Raw genomic sequence first — 20,984 nt, forward strand, 5'->3', positions numbered from 1 at the left:
CCAGGCTCGAGCGATTCACCTCACCCTCCCAAGTAGCTGGGCATATAGGCACGCACTGCCAGACCCAGCTAATTTTTTATTTTTTGTAGAGACCAGGTTTTACCATGTTGGCCAGGCTAGTCTTGAACTCCTGAGCTCAAGTGATCCACTCATCTCGGCTTCCCAAAGTGTAGGGACTACAGACGTGAGCCACCACGGCCGGCCAAAAACCTTTTTGTTAACTAGAAATAGAAAGCCTCTTTAATCTGATGAAGGTTACCTTCCAAGATCGTATAGAGACATACTTAATTGTGAAATATTCAAAGTGCTTCTTTTAAAATCAGAAACAAGAGAATGATCCCACTAACTCCTTGTCTGTTCATTGTACTGGAGATCCTTGCCAATGATGTAAGAAAAGTAAATGACTGAGAGATGAACAAGAAAATCTATCAAGGTGGCTAGCTATACAACCAAATAAAAAGTTCAGCATATTCCTATATACAGTCAGTCAGCAATCAGAAAATGTAATCCTTTGTTTGTTTTTTGAGGATTTGGGGTTGTTTTCTGTTTTGTTTTTGTTTTTGTTTAATGGTGTCTTGCTCTGTTGCCCAGGTTGGAGTGCAGTGATGTGGCCACAGCTCACTGCAGTCTCAAACTTCTGGTCTCCAGCAATCCTCCCACCTCAGCCTCCCAAGGAACTCAGATTACAGGCACGTGCCACCACGCCCAGCTTCAAAAAATGTAATTCTTAAAGGACCCCATTTATACTAGCATCACAAGTCTTAAGGTCCTAGACCAGCAAAAGATGTGTGAAACCTTTATAGGAAAAATAAGATTTTATTAAAAACCATTAAAAAAACCTTAATAAATTGAGAGGTGTGAATGTTTGTGGATAGGAAAATTAACTTTCTGGGAGTTTTTTGAGACAGGGTCTCAACTCCCGTCACCCAGGCTGCAGTACAGTGGTGTGATCTTGGCTCACTGCAACCCCATATTCCTGGGCTCAGGTGATCCTCCCACCTCAGCCTCCTCAGTAGCTGGGACTACAGGTGCATGCCACCACCTCCAGCTAATTTTTTTTATTATTATTTTTAGTAGAGACGGGGTTTTGCCATGTTGCCCAAGCTGGTCTCGCACTCCTGGGCTCAAGCAATCCACCTGCCTTGGCCTCCCAAAGTGCTGGGATTACAGGCATGAGCCACCACACCCAGCCAATTTTTGTAAAGATGTCACTTCTCCCCCAGATAATGTATAAATTCAAAACTATTCCAAAGGAAATCAAAGAAGGACTTTATGTGGTCCTTGATGAAGTTAATTCTAACATGTGTTAAAGAATTACCACTCTGGCGATTCCACCCAGCCATCCTGCTAGGAAAGCCTGATCAGATTTTAAAACCCTACCTGCAATCAGGTCAGGTGGCTCTCACCTGTAATCCCAGCACTTTGGGAGCCCTAACTGGGTGGATCACTTAAGATCAGGAATTCAAGACTAGCCTGACCAACATGGTGAAACCCCGTCTCTACTAAAAAAAAAAGTACAAAATTAGCCAGGCATGGTGGCGCATTCCTGTAATCCCAACTACTTGGGAGGCTGAGGCAGGAGAATCGCTTAAACACGGGAGGCAGAGGTTGGAGTGAGCTGAGATCGCGCCACTGCACTCCAACCTGGGCAACAAGGGCGAAACTTCGTCTCAAAAAATAAAAATAAAAATAATATATATAATAAAACCCTGCCTAAAGTCATCAGAGAACTAGGAGAGAAGGAGGAATTACTGGGCCAGGATTCTGGAAGAGACAGGAGGGAAGCCTGACACCTGGGGCCATGTAATGTAAAGGGCGTCTGACAATTCCAGATGACGTGGCCAAGGAACTGAGCAGAACTTCAGACAAAAGGGTAGTTAAGGGAAAAAGGGGAGAGTCTAGAACTCACCAGGCTTTGAATTGAAACCTCAGGGAGCTGCCCTGCAGGTGGAAGGGTGACCCATGACAAGTATACCAACCCTCACAGGGACAGAGCCAGCTCCAGATGGTCTCAGTCTCTGAAACTGGATTAAGATGATTCTGGACACCTAGCAACCCAGGCACTTGCCAGAAACAAAGGCAAAGAAACTGGAGAGGTTTGGCCAGGCACGGTGGCTCACGCCTGTAATCCCAGCACTTTGGGAGGCCGAGGCGGGTGGATCACAAGGTCAGGAGATCGAGACCATCCTGGCTAACACGGTGAAACCCTGTCTCTACTAAAAATACAAAAAATTAGCCGGGCGTGGTGGCGGGCGCCTGTAGTCCCAGCTACTCGGGAGGCTGAGGCAGGAGAATGGCAGGACAGGGAGGTGGAGCTTGTAGTGAGCCAAGATCGAGCCACTGCACTCCAGCCTGGGCGACAGAGTGAGACTCCGTCTCAAAAAAAAAAAAAAAAAAAAAAACTGGAGAGGTTAACATCATCCTAGGTCTCTAGTTATTTCTTAATTTTTCACATACGGCAAAACATAACTAGGGCACAAGCATTTCCTGCTGAAAAAAAAAAAAACAAAAAAAAAAAACAGAAGCATTTGACAGAATCAGTCCCCCGAAGGCTGAAATTTGGAGTTCTTAAATGTGGGTGTGAATGCGCAGTGCTTAACTATGTTCTAGGAGTAACACAAGCCTGAGAAATTTGGCAAATAATTGGAAAATATAAACAGGACAAATGGAAATTCTAAACCAAAAAATACCTCATATGAAGAACTCAGTGACTGTTTAAGAGCAAAATTAGTGACCTGGAGATAGGTTAGAAGCTGTGGGTGGGCTGGCACGGTGGCTCACGCCTGCAATCCCAACATTTTGGGAGGCGGAGGCAGGTGGATTACTTGAGGTCAGGAGTTCGAGACCAGCCTGGCCAACATGGTGAAACCCCATATCTACTAAAAATATAAAAATTAGCTGGATGTGATGGCGGGGGCCTGTAATTCCAGCTACTTGGGAGGCTGAGGTAGGAGAATCCGCTTAGAGTCCAAGAGGTGGAAGTTGCAGTGAGCTGAGATCACGCCACTGAACTCCAGCCTGGGAGACAGAGTGAGACTCCATCTCAAAAAAAAAAAAAAAAAAGACGATGTGGGTAGAATGCAGCATGAAGAGACACAGGATAGAGCAAACCAGGTAGGAGGAGACCCAGGGATAGAAGTCCTGAGGGTAAGTGGACCAGCAGAAAGGAAAAGGTCAGAGCAGAAGCAAGGAATGACTCCCGTGTACATCAGTGTTCACAGCAGGATTATTCACACTGGCCAAAAAGGGGAGAGGACCCAAGGGTCCAATAGCTGGTGAAAGGATTAACAAAATGAGGTATTTCCATACAGTGGAACACTTTAGCAATCCAGAGGGATGAGCTGACACATGCTACAACATGGATGAGCCTTGAAAACATGGACATGGCCAGGCACAGTGGCTCACGCCTATAATCCGAGCACTTTGAGAGGCCGAGGCATTCAGATCACTTGAGGTCAGGAGTTCGAGACCAACCTGGCCAACATGGTGAAACCCTGTCTCTACTAAAAATACAAAAATTAGCCGGACGTGCTTGCTTGAACCTAGAAGGTGGAGGTTGCAGTGAGCCAAGATCGTGCCACTGCACAGAGTGAGACTCCGACTCAAAAAAAAAAGAAACATGGAGGCCAGGTGGGGTGGCTCATGCCTGTAATCCCAGCACTTTGGGAGGCCGAGGCGAGTGGATCGCAAGGTCAAGAGATCAAGACCATCCTGGCCAACATGGTGAAACCCCATCTCTACTAAAAATACAAAACATTAGCCGGGCATGGTGGCGGGTGCCTGTAGTCCCAGCTACTTGGGAGGCTGAGGCAGGAGAATCACTCGAACCTGGGAGGTGGAGGTTGTAGTTAGCCAAGATTGCACCACTGCACTCCAGCTGGCGACAGAGCAAGACTCCATCTCAAAAAAAAAAAAAAAAGAAAAAGAAACATGGACATGAAAGAAGCCAGATGCAAAGGGTGTGTTATCACATGATTCCATTTATATGAAGTGTCTAGAAAAAGCAAATTTATAGATACAGAGAGCAGATTCATGGTTGTCTGGAAGTGGAAACAGACGAACTACAAAAAGTGCATGAGGGGCCGGGCGCGGTGGCTTACGCCTGTAACCTCAGCGCTTTGGGAGCCCAAGGCAGGCGGATCACCTGAAGTCAGGAGTTTGAGACTAGCCTGGCCAATATGGTGAAACCCCGTCTCTATTAAAAATACAAAAATTACACAGTGGCTCACGCCTGTAATCCCAGCACATTGGGAGGCTGAGGTGAGCGGATCACTTGAGGTCAGGAGTATGAGATCAGCCTGGCAAACAAAGGAAAACCCTGTCTCTACTAAAATACAAAAATCAACTGGGTGTGGTGGCGGGCACCTGTAGTCCCAGCTACTCAGGAGGCTGAGGAAGGAGAATTGCTTGATCCCAGGAGGTGGAGGTTGCAGTATGCCGAGATCACACCACTGCAGTCCAGCTTGGGCGACAGAGCGAGACTCCCTCTCAGGAAAAAAAATATATATATACAAAAATTAGACCGGTGTGGCACACACCGGGCTGTAATTCCAGCAACTGTAATTCCAGCAACTCGGGAGGCCAACGCATAAGAATCGCTTAAACCTGAGAGGCGGAGGTTGCAGTGAGCCAAGATCGTGCCACTGCACGCCATCCTGGGTGACAGAGCGAGACTCTGTCTCAAAAGGAGTACATGAACGATCTTTGGGGATGATGGAAACTTAAATATTGGATCACGGTGCTGGTTGCACAATTCTGCAAATTTAAAATAACTGAATCATATACTTAAATGAGTAAATTTTATGATATGTAGATTATACTTCAATAAAGCTGTTGTTTTAAAAAGTTTTCCTAAACCTACTGGCCAGTTATCATGTCACCACTTCTCATGTCCAAGTCCACCCTTCGTTACCTGCTCTGCAATGAAGACGTCTCCTTTGCAGTGGGCATGTTAAGTTCTGTCAATAGAGACACTGGAGAGACACTGCTGGAGGAAGGCCCTGGCCTTTTGTCCTTGCTCTGGCTCAATGGCTGCTAGAGACGTGTGGAGACCTGCCCCTACCGCACACCTGTCACTTCGGCCCCAGTGGCGTTAAGGTGGCCACCTTGCTGTGGCCGTCCAGGCATGGGTAATGCACACCTCACCCTTGTGCCACCCTGCTGGCCAGCAGGTTCCCAACACCCCAACTCCCAACGCATGCCCGCCCACCAGCCTCAGCCCACCTGCACCTCAAAGGGACTTGCCCAGCCCAGTGAGCCAGCTCTGGCCCCGGGGCCCAGTGAGTGCTACCTCCCAGTGGGCTGCACTCACACCTTCTCCGGTGACTTCTCAATCCCAGCCATGGGGATTGGGCCCTTCTAAGTTTTTTCTTCTTGGGTACTCACCTTCAGCCCTAGGGCATTCTTTAGCACTCACAGTTTCTCTTCTCGTCGGGTTATTCTTTATATTAATCTTTTCCTGTCCAAATTACTCTCTATGTCTCCTGATCAGTCCTTGACTGGAAGCATCAAGCCTTGGATTCTAGAAGCCTTATGAACCCCCAGGCAGGATAATAAATAAGAATACACCAAAGCACAGCATGATGAAGCTTTTGAAAACTAAAGAGAAAAAGAAGTCTTTTTTTTTTTTTTTTTGAGATGGAGTCTTGCTCTGTCACCCAGGCTGGAGTGCAGTGGCACGATCTCGGCTCACTGCAAACTCCGCCTCCTGAATTCACGCCATTCTCCTGCCTCAGCCTCCTGAGTAGCTGGGACTACGGGCGCCCATCACCACGCCCGGCTAATTTTTTGTATTTTTAGTAGAGACGGGGTTTCACCGTGTTAGCCAGGATGGTCTGGATCTCCTGACCTCGTGATCCGCCCGCCTCGGCCTCCCAAAGTGCTGGGATTACAGGCGTGAGCCACCGCGCCCGGCCTGAGAAAAAGGAATCTTTAAGCAATCATACGGGGAAAAAGGGCCCATTACCTTCAAAGGAGCCACAATTAGACTCCTCAACAGACACGATTGAGGCTGGAAGATAAGGGAATGGTATCTTCTTCAAAGCCGAAAGAATAGGACCACGATCCAAAATTCTACGCTCACTGAAAATACCTTTCAAGAATGCAGGTGGCCGGGTGCGGTGGCTCACGCCTGTAATCCCAGCACTTTGGGAGGCCGTGGCAGGTGGATCATGAGGTCAGGAGATCGAGACCATCCTGGCTAACACAGTGAAACGTCGTCTCTACTAAAAATACAAAAAATTAGCCAGGCAAGGTGGCGGGCGCCTGTAGTCCCAGCTACTTGGGAGGCTGAAGCAGGAGAATGGCATGAACCTGGGAGGCCAATCTTGCAGTGAGCCAAGATCGCGCCACTGCACTCCAGCCTGGGCCAAAGTGCGAGACTCCATCTCAAAAAAAAAAAAAAAAAAAAAAGAATGCAGGCAAAATCAAGATATTGTGAGATTAAAAAAACAGAAAACTCACCATTGGCAGACCTACACTAAGCAAAGACTCAACTTTCTCAGGCAGAAGTGAAATGATCCCAAATGGAAGATCATACTTGCAGGAGAGAATGAAAGAGCAACAAAAAGGGTGAACAGGTGGATAAATGAACACTCGCTATGTAAAACAGCCATGAAAATGTCTTGTCTGGGCACGGTGGCTCATGTCTGTAACCCAACACTGGGAGGCTGAGGCACGTGGATCACTTGAGCCCAGGAGTTCAAGACCAGCCTGGGCAAGCAACATGGCAAAACCCCATCTCTACAAAAACTACAAAAATTAGCCAGGTGTAGTGGTGAGTGCCAGTAGTCCCAGCTACCTGGGAGGCTGAGATAGGTAGGAGGATTGCCCAAACCTGGGAAGTGCAGCTGCAGTGAGCTGTGATCGCCACCACTGCACTCCAGCCCGGGCAACAGAGTGAGACCCTGTCTCTAAATAAATAAATAAATAAAAATTAAGTTACAAGTACAGAAAAGTTGAAAGTAAAATTTTGGGGAAAGATACACTTTGCAAATATGGTCCACCAAAAAAAAACCCCAAAGCATAGCTATATTAATATCAGAAAAAACAGACTTCAAGGCAAAAGGCATTGCTAGAGTTACAAAGGAAACACTTTGTAAAGATACAAATTACACCCAACAGATTTAACAGTTTCTAAATTTGTATACACCTAATTACATGGCCTTAAAATATGTAAAGCAAAAGCTGACAGTACTACAAGGAGAAATGGATAAATCTGTGCTTCTAGTGGGAAGTGCTAACACACATCTCCCAAACATATGAGGAATAGAAAACATCAAATCTTGGCTGGGCGGAGTGGCTTATGCCTGTAATCCCAGCACTTGGGGAGGCCAAGGCAAGTGAATTGCAAGGTCAGGAGTTCGAGACCAGCCTGACCAACACGGTGAAACCCTGTCTCTACTAAAAATACAAAAAATTAGCTGCGTGTGGTGGCAGGCGCCTGTAATCCCAGCTACTCGGGAAACTGAGGCAGGAGAATCGCTTGAACCCAGGAGGTGGAGGTTGCAGTGAGCCAAGATGGCGCCACCACACTCTAGCCCAGGAAACAGAGTGAGACTCCATCTCAAAAAAAAGGGAAAAGAAGAAAAGAAAATGTCAGATCTTATACAACACTTCCAAAAATGAAAATGGGAAACATTTTCAACTCTTGTGATGAGACCAACATAACTATGATACTGAAACCATAACAAGAATGAAAATTACAGTCCAATTTCACTCATGAACACAATGCAAAAATCCTAAACAAAATTTTAGCAAAGTGAAATACAGAAAGTATAATAATACATCCTCATCAAGATGAAGTTATTCCAGGAATGAAAAGCTATTTTAACATTTGAAAATTAATATGGTAACATAAGTTACCATATTAACGGATTAAATCTGATCATTTTCTCAGTATACATGAAAATAAAATTCAATATCCATGAATAGTTTTTTAAAACTCTTTGTAAACTAGGAATAGAAAGGTACTTAACCTGAAAAAAAAAAATCTGTTTTTTTAACAAGATGAAATGTTGAAAGCCTTAATTTTGAGACTGGGAAAATGACAAGGTTGCCTGCTGTCAGCACTCCTATTCGGCATTATAATAGGGGTCCTGGCTAGTGCAATAAGGCAAGAAAAATACCCAAGGTGGGTAAGAATTGAAAAGGAAGACAACTCATTATATATAGATAACATTGTGTATAGAAAACCCAACAGAATCTACAGATAAATTATCAGAATTAAGAAGTGAATTTGGGGCTGAGCACTGTGGCTCACACCTGTAATCCCAGCACTTTGGGAGGCTGAGGTGGGAGGATCACGTGAGGTCAGGAGTTTGAGACCAGCCTGGCCAACATGGCGAAACCCTGTCTCTACTGAAAATAGAAAAATTAGCCAGGTGTGGTGGAGCACACCTGTAATCCCAGCTACTCAGGAGGCTGAGGCAACTCCAGCCTGGGCAACAGAGTGAGACTCCTTCTCAAAAAAAAAAAAAAAAAGAGAGAAGTGATTTTGGGGCATGGTGGCTCATGCCTGTAATCCCAACTGCTTGGGAGGCTGAGACAGGAGAATCCCTTGAGCCCAGGAGTTTGGGGCTGCAGTGAGGTACAATCACACCACAGTACTCCAACCTGGTTGACACTCTATCTTAAAAAAAAACAAGGCTGGGCAGCATAGGGAGACCCCATTTCTACAGAAAAATAAAAAAATAGCCAGGTGTGGTGGCGCACACCTGTGGTCCTAGCTACTCGGGAGGCTGAGGTGGGAGGATCGCTTGAGCCAAGGAGGCTAAGAATGCAGTGAGCTGTGATCACACCACTGCACTCCAGCCTTAGTAATACAGAAAGACAATGTGTCAAATATACATATATATGTATATATATACACATTATATATACATACATATATGTGTATATATACATATATATGTGTGTATATGTGTGTGTATATATGTGTGTGTGTGTGTGTGTGTATATATATATATATAGCCCCATAATGAAGTGTGATAATGGCAAAGAAATAGGCAAACAGAGCTGGGCGCAGTGGTTCATGCCTGCTATCCCAGCACTTTGGGGAGGCCAAGGCAGGCGGATCGCGAGGTCAGGAGTTCAAGACTAGCCTGGCCAACATAGTGGAACCCCGTCTCTACTAAAAATACAAAAAAATTAGCCGGGCATGGTGGCACGTGCCTGTAGTCCCATCTTACTCTGGAGGCTGAGACAGGAGAATCTCTTGAACCCGGGAGGTGGAAGTTGCAGTGAGCTGAGATCACGCCATTGCACTCCAGCCTGGGTGACAGAGTGAGACTTCATCTCAAAAAAAAAAAAAAAAAAAAAATAGAGCTCTGGAACCTATTCTAGGCTGGTGGCAGATCTAACTGTGAAAATAAGCAATGAGGCCAGGCACAGGAAGGCAACGGTTGCTCACGCCTGTAATCCTAGCACTTTGGGAGGCCGAGGTGGGTGGATCACTTGAGGTCAGGAGTTCAAGACCAGCCTGGCCAATATGGTGAAACCCTATCTCTACTAAAAATATAAAAATTAGCCGGGCGTGGTGGCAGGCACCTATAATCCCAGCTACTTGGGAGGCTGAGGCAGAAGAATCGCTTGAACCCGGGAGGTAGAGGTTGCAGTGAGCCGAGATGGCACCACTGCATTCCAGCCTGGGTGACAGAGCGAGACTCCAACTCAAAAATTAAAAAAATAAATAAATAAAAATAAAGCTTCTAAATCTAAAAGACATTATAAGAGCATCTTCATGTCCTATGAGTACAGAAATTTTATTAAGCCACAAAAGCCACTGAAATACCCCTACACACATACTATTTACAAAGGAAAAGATAAGTTTGACTACCTTAAAACTGAGAACTTTTCAGCTGGACACAGTGGCTCACGCCTGTAATTCCAACACTTTGGGAGGTCAAGGCAGGCGGATCACGAGGTTAAGAGATCAAGACCATCCTGGCCAACATGGTGAAATCCTGTCTCTACTAAAAATACAAAAATTAGCCAGGCATGGTGCAGGCACCTGTAATCCCAGCTACTCAGGAGGCTGAGGCAGGAGAATCGCTTGAGCCTGGAAGGTGGACGTTGCAGTGAGCAGAGATTGCACCATTGCACTCCAGCCTGGGTGACAGAGCGAGACTCCATCTCAAAAAAAAAAACAAAACTGAGAACTTTTCATCAGATGACACCATTAAGAATGAAAAGGGAGGGAGGCTGAGGCCGGAGAATCACTTGAACCCGGGAGGCAGAGGTTGCAGTGAGCAGAGATCACGCCATTGCACTCCAACCTGGGCAACAAGAGTGAGACTCTGTCTCAAAAAAAAAAAAAAAGTGAAAAGGGAAGCTACCAATTGAGAAAGGATGTTTGCAATACTGTATCTAACGTAGGACTCATCCCAAATACATACAGAACTGCTCTAAAACAAAGACAGTCAAACATAAAAATGGGCACAAAACTTGAACAGGCACCTCGTAAAAAGAGATATCCAAATAGCTGATAAACATGATAAAAGGCTAGGCCAGGTGCAGTGGCTCACACCTGTAATCCTAGCGCTTTGGGAGAGCAAGACAGGAGGATTGTTTGAGGCCAGGAGTTCAAGACCAGCCTGGGCAACATAGACTCTTGTCTCTTTTAAAAAAAAAATTTAAAAATCAGCCAGATGTAGCAGTGCACACCTGTGGTCGCAGCTACTTGGGAGGCCAAAGCAGGAGGATTGCTTAAGCCCAGGAATTCCAGGTTACAGTGAGCTGTGAACATGCCACTGCACTCCAGCCTGGGGCAATGGAGTGAGACCCTTGTCTGTATTTAAAAAAAAAAAAATGATAAAAGCCTAAATATTATTAGTCATCAGAGAGATGTAAATTAAAACCAAACAGAAATACTACTATGCACATACCAGAAGAGGTAAAACGTAAAAGACTGACAAATCCCAGGGGCTGATGAGGATGGGGAGCCACTGGAACTCTCATTCATTGCTGGTGGGGCGTCTCGTTTACTTTTAATGTGAATATACTCACAACCTATGCTCAGAAAAACCCTTTTTCACCACTCTCTCAACCACCTCTGAATGATTCTAAGAAATATTTTCGTATCTCTTAAATCAGGACGCACTCTAATTTAATGACAGTTTTTTCTCAGTTGCACTCAACATTTCAGATTTGCAGGAGCTACCTCTCCTTCATGGCACTTTAGAATAGTTTGCAGCTACATTATCTGCTAAATGTCTGTATCCCATGTTGGACTGCTAGCTCCAGGAAAACAGACCTTTCCTTCTTCATGACTGTGAATCCAAAAACTAGAATTTCTGGGTCAAAAGCCGTGCATGTTTTTTCTTATTTTTTGAATTCACAATACATCCTATTTTAAAATTCAGCAATGCATTGCACAAACCCTCCTCATCACATTCTGTACCCAAAGGCAGCCACTATCAGCAATTTGGAATAAATCCTTCAGACTCTATTCTTTGCATGCATATGTCCATAGTTATATGGCCATGCATACATGACAGGAACATTATATGTATATAAATAATAAATATGCAAATCAATAGTGATAAGCAGTTAAAAGTGCAAAAATTTTAAATTCCTCTCACATACATACTCTTTTTTTTTTTTTTTTTTTTTTTTTTTTTTTGAGACATGGTCTTGCTCTGTCACCCAGGCTGGAATGCAGTGTGGCATGATCACAGCTCACTGCAGCCTCAACATCAGGCTCAAGCAATCCTCACACTCTAGTCTCCCAAGTAGCTGGGACTACAGGCCCATGCCACAATACCTGGCCTTTTTTTTTTTTTTTTTTTTTTTCTGTAGAGATGATCTTGCCATGTTGCCCAGGCTAGTCTCAAACTCCTGGACTCAAGCACTCCTCCCACCTTGGCCTCCCAAAGTGCTAGGATTATAGGTGTGAGCCACCATGCCTGGCCCATACATACATTAGTAACAGATACCATCAGTCTCCTTTCCACAAAGATTATGGCAATACATATCCACTAGTAATAAATGTGAGAGTCAGCAGTCCCTCTGCAACTCTAGATGTGTTCAACTTTTCTAATTCTTTCACAATCCAGTGGGTAAAAATCATATCTCATGATTTAAATCTGCATGTTCCTGATATATAGGACTCAAATCAATCAATCTTTCCCTCTATGGTTTTCTAGATTTTAAGAGGCCTCCCGTTTCCATACAGCCCCAGCACCCTGAAGTTACACACATATTTTCCTAAGCCGTATTATGATTAGAGCTTCATTTTATACTTAGCTCTTTAATCCATCTTGAATTTATTTTTGCATACAATATTAGAATAATTATTTTTTCCAACCAGATAGCAACTCTGCTTATTAGGAACCTTCTTTTACTCAATTAAAATGCCATTTTTAGCAAGTGCTAACTTTCCACATATACTGGTAATGTTTTCTAGATTTTCAATAATTTTTCACTGATTTAACTCTATGGCAATGCCATGCCATTTTGATTATTATAGCTTTATGGTCAGTTTTAATATCTGGTGAAGAAAGTCTCCTCTCATTCAACTTAAAAAAAGATTAGCAATCTTTGCATATTTTTCCTTCCAAATTAATTTTAAAATAATTTTTGTCATTTATTTAAAGCTTGGTTTTCTTGCCAGAATTGTATTAAATCTCTATCTAAAATATCTATAAAAAATAGATATTTGTATATTACATCTTCTACCAGGACATTTTGTTGTTTATTTTTGGTCTTTTGGTATTTTTTATCTTTTTTTTTTTTTATGTATTTCGAGATGGAGTCTCACACAGTCAGCCAGGCTGGAGTGCAGTGGCACAATCTCAGCTTACTGCAACCTCTGCCTCCAAAGTTCAAGCGATTCTCCTGCCTCAGCCACCCGAGTAGCTGGGATTACAGGTGTGCACCACCGTGCTTGGTTAATTTTTGTATTCTCAGTAGAGATGTTTCGTCATGTTGGTCAGGCTGGTCTCGAACTCCTGACCGCAGGTGATCCGCCCGCCTCAGCCTCCCAAAGTGCTGGGATTACAGGTATGAGCCACTGCACCTGGCCTTTTGGTAGTTTTTTAAAATAATTTTCTTAATTTGGTTTCCAGATCTTAAGTTATTCCTAAATTTTACTGTTGTTATCACTATTATAAGTTGAATTTTAAATTTTTCCAAGTGTACCTGGTTATTACTATCGCTTTTGTATATTTATTTTGTATCCAACCACTTTACTGAGTTATCTTACTAGTTCCATGTTTTTAATTGACTCTTGGATAGTCTAGCTAGGTAATAATTTTTTGTCTCTTCTAGTTTTCATACTACAAATTTCACTTTTTTATTTTTTGCATTAGCTGGAACTTCACAACAATGTCAAATAATAGAGACACCAGGGGGCATCCATGTCATGATCCTGGTTTTAATGCCTTTTAGTAGTTTTGATAATTTCCCACTTTGCTATTGGTTTGAGAACCAGCTTCAGCATCACTGGGGAGCTTATTAGAAATGCAGAACCTCAGGCCCTGCTTACTGAACAAAAATCCACAGAGTCTCCAGGCTGCTCATGACTTATTTCCTCATGCCTGCCTCTCCAGCTTTCTGGAGGAGGGACTGGGCTGGGCTGGGCCATTCTCCTGTTTCAGCCCCTGGTGCCAGGATTGTAAGCAGCACACCGAGGCTGCTCTAAAACCAACTGATTTAGCTTGAGCTATCAATCTTGTATGGCTCAGCTGGGGGTCCCCTTCCTCCTCTGTCTGCAATGGTTGTTTGTTTTTGAGGCAGAGTCTCACTCTGTCACCCAGGCTGGAGTGCAGTGGCACGATCAGCTCACTGCAACTTCTCCCTCCCGGATTCAAGCAATTCTCCTGCCTCAGCCTCCCGAGTAGCTAGGATTACAGGCACCTGCCACTACGCTCGGCTAATTTTTGTATTTTTAGTAGAGACAGGACTTCGCCATGTTGGCCAGGTTGGTCTTGAACTCCTGACCTCAGGTGATCCACCCACCTCGGCCTCCCAAACTGCTGGGATTACAGGTGTAAGCCACCTCGCCTGGCCTCTGCAATAGTTTTGAATCTTGTTAAAATGCAGGTTCATTCTTGGGACCACAGCTAGTGGGACTGGGGTGCCAGGAATCTGATGCCAGAGTCATAGGTACGGTTCTACAGGCTGGCCGAGGGATCTTGGTGCAAGTGCTCCCCAGTCAGGGTGGTCCTCGTCAAATGAGCACCCAGCTGATCCTCTATCATTGGGTAGTTCTTGCCAGCACTGCCTCTATGCCAACAGCATCTCAGAGAGGAGTGGGTAGGGTGCCCTGGAGCCCAACTGTGGACAGATGTTGCCATTGGCCCTGGAAGAGAGCCAGGAAGTGTCCCCAAAGTAGCAGTGTGAAGCTCCGCACGGATGTGTCACTTTCTGTTGATTGACCAGACAGAGTGGCCCTGGTTTCTGGATGTAGGGTCAGCATGAGGGACCCTGTCTCCTGGGATGGGGAAGGGATAGGGGAACAACCAGCCGGAAGTCACCATGCTCCACTCTCCCGCAGGGAAAGGTAATACTGGCATCCTGATCGCCTAAGCTGGGCTGGAGGTTGGGTGGGGGGCAGAGGTTGCAGTGTCCTTCCAGATGGCTCTGAAGACAGTGAAGGCTTTGGTCCCTACGATGGCCTCCCAAGAGCACAGATGAAGGCAAGAGGAGTCCCAGGAAGGCCTTGAGAGGAGGCACCTAGGAAATGGGGCTCTGGTGGGCTCCTGTCCCACGGCTGGGGCCGGGCTCTGGAGACACCTTGGATTAGGACACTGACTGAGGCTCCAGTGGAGGCTGAGGCCCAGCCACAAGTCAGTTGAGGGTTGCCAAGCCTGCCCTCTTCTGGCCCCCAGATTCCCTCTGCAGGCAAAGGCTGGCCACCGGCAGGGATCTGAGTCCAGAGAAAGGGTCTGGCCCGGCCAGTTTTCCGTGGACATTCCGGCATCCGGCACCTCCGCAAGAGCCACAGCCTCAGGGAAGGTAGAGTGCCACCACCACGTAGATGACCCAGCTGGTAGACACGAAGACTCCGAAGAGCAGGCTGAAGAGCACCAGCGAGCGGGCCTTCCGCGAGGCCTCCTCAGCCTGGGCCAGGTCGCCCCTGCCCAGGGCTGCACGGGCCTGCAACGAGACAGGGCAGGAGGGGGCGGTGGGAGCGAACAGGGAGCCCCCACTCCCTCCCAGTGCGATTGAGGGCTAGGCCCAGTTCCACAAACTGAGAAACTGACATGCTGAAAAGGTCAGGGACCTGCCAGGCCCACAGCTCGAAAGGGGGCAGGCGTGATGGCAGCGGCGGCCGCCAGCCATCAGGCGCTTGTCACGCTCAGCACTGACAGTTGCCCTCAGCTTCAACCTCTACCATCCTTGCAGCAGCCCTGAGGCTGACCCCACTTTGCAGATATGGAAACAAAGGCTCAGAGAAGTTAAGTGACCTATCCAGGGTCACAACACTAATGGTGGAGCCAGAATTCACCAGCAGGCAGCAACCTCTCAAGTCCCACCTCTGAGTTGTCCTGAGAGCTGCCTTCTGCTTATGGCTGGGGGCTTGAACAGCAGAGTCAAGCCAGGGCTGAGTCCAGGTCAGCCTTGAGCATAGGCCCCCAGAGGCTTGCCTGCTTTTGTTTGTTTTTTTCTTGAGACAGAGTCTTGCTCCGTCTCACAGGCTAGAGTGCAGTGGTGCGATCTCAGCTCACTGCAACCTTCACCTCCTGGATTCAAGTGATTGTCCTGTCTCAGCCTCCTGAGTAGCTGGGACTAAGGTGCCTGCCCCCATGCCCGGCTAATTTTTGTATTTTTAGTAGAGACGGGGTTTCACCATATTGGTCAGGCTGATCTCGAACTCCTGACCTCAGGTGACCCACCCACCTCAGCCTCCCAAAATGCTGGGGTTACATTTGTGAGCCACCATACCCAGCCCTGCTTCTGTCTCTATTAGAGTGTCATCACATTGGCATTTTTGAATCCCAAGGGCCTAATAAATAGATGAATGGATAGAGGGATGGGTGGGTGGGTGGGTGGATGGATGGATGGATGGAGAGTAGAGAGATGATGGGTGGGTGGGTGGGTGGATGGATGGATGGATGGAGAGTAGAGAGATGATGGGTGGTAGGTGGGTGTATGGATGAGTAGATGGATGGATGAATAGAGGGATGGATGGATGGGTAGGGATTGGTGGGTGGGAGAGTAGGCAGATGGATGAATAGTGGGGTGAGTGGATGGAAGATGGTAGATGGATAGTAGATGGATGGTAGATGGATGATGGATGGATGATGGATGGATGGAGGCTAGAGAGATGGTGGATGGGCCAGGCACGGTGGCTCACGTCTGTAATCCCAGCACTTTGGGAGGCTGAGGCAAGTGGATCACCTGAGGTCAGGAGTTCAAGACCAGCCTGGCCAACATGGCAAAACCTCATCTCTACTAAAAATACAAAAAATTAGCTGGGCATGGTGGTGGGCGCCTGTAATCCCAGCTATTCGGGAGGCTGAGGCAGGAGAATCACTTGAACCCAGAGGGTGGAGGTTGCAGTGAGCCGAGATCACGCCATTGCACTCCAGCCTGGCAACAGAGCAAGACTCTGTATCAAAAAAAAAAAAGAGAGATGGTGGATGGGTGGGTGGATGGATAAATGGGTGGGTGAATAGATGGGTAGCTACAGAGATGGAGAGATGGGGTGGATGGATAGATGAGATGAGCATAGGAATGAATGAGCAGATTGTACCCCCTTTAAAACACAAGCCTCCACTGGAATGGGCAGCACATTGGGTCTTATCAGTCATTCACACCTTTACCGTGAATTGTTTTGGCCAAACATTCCACAGCACATTTTGAATAGTTGGGGGCAGAGACAGGAGGAGCAAGGACCCCACAAACAACTTGGCTCTGACTTCCCAATTCCCACCCCCCTCCAGAGGGAGAGACACCAGAGACCGTGTTGCTGGAAGAGGGGCTCTGTGGACCCACTGGGGCGCCAGTGGCTGCGTGCTAGGAGAGGCTGTGCCCAGGGCCGCCCCCACACCTACCTCGTGGGAGTAGACGATGGCGATGAGACCGGTGAGCAGACAGCAGAAGAGGGTCACCAGCACTGACTCCATCATGTAGTCCTTTGGCAGGGGCCTGTGCTCCACCGTGGCAGGGCCTGGCACGCCAGCCATCGGGCCATTGTACTGTGGGGGCAGAGCCACAGTGGTGAGGGAGCTGGCCCAGCCTCTGGACAACAGAGTGAGTGAGAAGGCCAGCCAGGCCATGCAAGCTCTCTCACTCAGTCCCCCAAGCCCCCACCCACTGAGGCTGCAATTCACGGAGGGGTTGGGTCAGGGTGCCCCTCTGCCCTCTCCCTCTTGCACCCCTGGCCACTCAGCCCCGCTGAGCCCTCAGTCCCGCTGAGCCCTCAGTCCTGCCCTCTACCATTGGCTCAGTCCAGGGTCCAGCCTCTGTGATATCTCTATCGTCCTCACTGGGCTCGCCACCCCTCCCTGGGGGGCCTCCAGTCTTTCCCCCACAGGCAGCCCAGGGCTTTTGTTTATTTTTATGTTTTTATTTTTGTTTTTATTTTGGAGGCAGAGCCTTGCTCTATCACTCAGCCCGGACTGCAATGGTGTGATCTCGTCTCACTGCAGCCTCAACCTCCCTGTCTCAAGCAATCCTCCTGCCTCAGCCTCAAGAATAGCTGGGGCTACAGGCGTGCACTACCATGCCCGGCTAATTTTTTTACGTTTAGTAGAGATGAGGGCTCACTATGTTGCCTAGGCTGGTCTGGAACTCCTAAGCCCAAGCCATCTGCCTGTCTTGGCCTCCCAAAGTGCTGGGATTACAGGTATGAGGCACCGTGCCCGGACTGTTTTGTTTTTAAAGAAAATCTAATCAAGTCACCTCCTGCCCAAAGTTTCTGGGGTCCCTCACCTCGGGTTCCACCTTCCTCCCCTCCCTACCAAGCCAAACAAGCCTCCACCATCCCCAGAACGCCCAGTCTCGACCCCTCCACGCCTGTGCGGTGTCCTCTGTCCAGGGCGCCAGTCGTTCTCTTTGCCTTAGCCCTCCTATTCATCCTCCAAAACCCCGCTCAAATGCCCCCACCTCCAGGGAGCCTCCCGGACTCGCCCGCCCCCAGGCCAAGGTGGCGTTTCCTCCTCTGCAAGGACAGAAGTGACCTCTCGGCCTCCGCACGGGCGCCCCCGACCACGCGCAGACAGCACGGAGGGGAGCGCGCCCAGGGCGGCGGCCACTCACCACGGGGAAGGGGAAGGCGGCCCCGGCGGGCGGCGAGAAGAGCGCGGGCGGCGTGGGCGCGGCTGGGTAGAGCTGGGCGGGCGGCGGGAAGAGCGCAGACGGCGCGGGCTGCAGGACCACGGGCACCTGCGGGAAGGGCGGGTACAGCAGCGGCGCGGCCTTGGGATCCGGCGGCGCGTAGGGCGGGGGCTCCCCAACGAAGCCGATGTGGGGGGCGCCGCCGGCCGCCGCCTTGGAAACTGGCCCGGCCTCGCCCGCCGCCTGGGCCGGGGCGTCCTCCGGGGCGGGCTCGCTGCCCCCCGCGACCCCGTCCTCGCTGGGCGCCCCGTCCTCGTCCAGGGTCCGCGGGCGGCGCGGGAGCTGCGGGAGCGCGGGCATCTGGGGATCCTCGTGGGCGGCGGGCTTCGCGGGGCTCCGGGGGTCCTCGGGGGTGGCGGGGCTGCCGCCCCCTTTCGTGTCGGACCCTAGAAAGAAATGGCAGCGGTCGTGAGCAAGAGGCCGCCGGGCTAGGTGGGACGTCGCTGGTCCCGCAGTTCCCACGAACCAAGCTCCCAGCCCTCTGCAGCTGGGCCTCATAGGATCTTGACGCAAAGGGACTAGAAAACAGGCCCAGAGGGGCCACCTGCCTTGCTGGAGTCACACAGACTGAGCGGCTCATCTGGGTGGGAACCCAGGCTGCTGACCCCGCCCCTCCACGCACTGCCCCACCCCCTTTCCTTGGCAGATGGCCTCTATTGGGAGGTAGTTTCACCCCCAACTAAGGCCTTTATGTCAAAGCTAATTGGACCAGAAAAGGAGAATCAGCCCAGGGAAGCCCTTGATTGGCTGTCCTGAGATACACTTCCAATGAAGGGGACGCCTACCTGAGGAGATGAGCTGAACCAATTAGATTCTTGGCTTGGAGTTGTAGGGGAGGGGTGAGGTGCCCAGGAGCTGCCAAACTGTAGCTAGAGTAACATGGTGGAGCCAGGAGGTCACTAAGGGCCATATGCACACTGAGAATGGACACCAGAATATACACCCAGCAGCTTGAAGCCAGGGCTCAGAGCCTCAAAGCTGCCCAGCTGCCTTGCTCCCGACCCAGGCCCTGGCCTTCAGCACCCAAAGATAGGTCCTGGTGGTGCCTGGTCAGGTCCCAACAAATTCTTAAGGTCCCCTGCACCTCCTGAGAGCATCCCGACCAGCTGAGCACCAGAGGGCCTCAGGCAAGGGTACAAGGAAGGCCCTGGAAGAGAATCGCAGAGTGGCCTCCCCTGACCTGCGTGGGCATTCAGGCCTCACAGCAGAAGTGGGCAGCCCAGAGCCAGGGGTCTGGCTTTGGAGGTCCATTTCCTAAGTGTCCTTAAGGGTTATAAAAGGCAGAGGGATGAGTGAAACAGACATCACACAGACATCTCAGTAGGGGTGGGAGGACCCTTCCTGAAGTCCCCCACGGGTGGAGGCAGGGATCCTTGCCAGAGTGATCCCAATGGCAGGGAATGATGAGCCCCTGGGCGTGTCCTGCCTCAACCCCCTCCCAGCAGCTAGGGGCTCACTCATGGCCCCTGCACCCCATACACCTGCCATGCTGTTTATACCTCCACACCTTTACCTGTGATGTTCCCTCTGTTTCTCCACCCCTTGGATCTGGGCTTGACCATGTGACTTGCTTTGCACAATGGCACATTGACAAACATTTTGTAAGCAGAAGCTTTAAAAACCTTTCTCTCCAGGTTAACAGGGGCTGGGGCTGGGGAGTTAGTGTTTCAAGGGTGTAGAGTTTCTGTCTGGGAAGATGAGAAAGCATCCCAGAGATGGATAGTGGTGATGGCTGCACAACAATGTGAGTGTTCTTAATGCCACTGAATCGCACACTTAGAAGTGGTTCAAATGGTAAATCGTATGTTATACGTATTTAGCACCAATTTTTAAAAGCATGTCTTTCCAGCTGATGACAACTGAAAAGTCTAGACACAATACAAAAAGGAAGCATCTGAGGTCACTGAAAGACAAACAAAAACAGGGAGGTTGCGGAGTGGAGTCAAAACTTAGAGAATGGCCAGGCACGGTGGCTCACGCCTGTAATCCCAGCACTTTGGGAGGCCGAGGCAGGTGGATCATCTGAGCTCAGCAGTTCGAGACCACCCAGGGCAACATGATGAAACCCCGTCTCTGCTAAAAATACAAAAAAAAAAAAAAAAATTAACCAGGTGTGGCAGCACAAGTGTCTAGTCCCGGCTACTTGGGAGGCTGAGGCAGGAGAATTGCTCAAGCCCCAGAGGTGAAGGCTGCAGTGAGCCGAGATCGCACCACTGCACTACAGCTTGGGCTACAGAGTGAGACTCCGTCTCAAAAAAAAAAAAAAAAAAACCTTAGAGGTTGGGCTCCCCACCAAACTGCATGTGCAGGAGACAAACCCAGACCAGCCTAACAAAAACTCTGAAAACTGACCCAAGTTTGGAAATGCCACTCATAGAAGGTGAAACAGAACTTCTGGCCTGAAACTACGCAGGCTGACTGCCTCCTGAAACCAAACAAACCCGCCTTCTCCAGGGAATTGTAACAGGACCAAGAATCTACACAACATACTATTCACAATGTCCAGGACACAATCCAAGACTGTTCGCCATACAGTGACCAATGCTCAAAGGAAAAGACACTCAGCAGATGCCAACCCTGAGATGACCTGATATTGGAATTTTCAGAAAAAGCAGCCATTATAACCATGCTCCATGAGGTCAAGGTAAACACACTTGGCCAGACATTGTGGCCTCCTCACAGGAGGGTGCAGTGAGCTGTGA

General features: G+C 48.5%; 1 protein-coding gene across 1 annotated transcript; it reads right to left on the reverse strand.

Annotated features, from left to right (window-relative positions):
* Nucleotides 1-1,809: 1,809 nt before the first annotated feature.
* PRRT1B (proline rich transmembrane protein 1B) lies at nt 1,810-18,797 on the reverse strand. Its single transcript, XM_055117566.2, has 3 exons — nt 18,205-18,797; nt 16,998-17,141; nt 1,810-15,096 (listed from the first exon to the last, which is right to left on the reverse strand). The coding sequence occupies exons 1-3, from the start codon at nt 18,778-18,780 to the stop codon at nt 14,947-14,949; spliced, it is 870 nt and encodes a 289-aa protein (XP_054973541.1). The 5' UTR covers nt 18,781-18,797; the 3' UTR covers nt 1,810-14,946.
* Nucleotides 18,798-20,984: the final 2,187 nt, after the last annotated feature.

This window comes from Pan paniscus, chromosome 11 (assembly GCF_029289425.2).
Source record: "Pan paniscus chromosome 11, NHGRI_mPanPan1-v2.0_pri, whole genome shotgun sequence".
In the NCBI taxonomy this organism is placed as follows: Eukaryota; Metazoa; Chordata; class Mammalia; order Primates; family Hominidae; genus Pan; species Pan paniscus.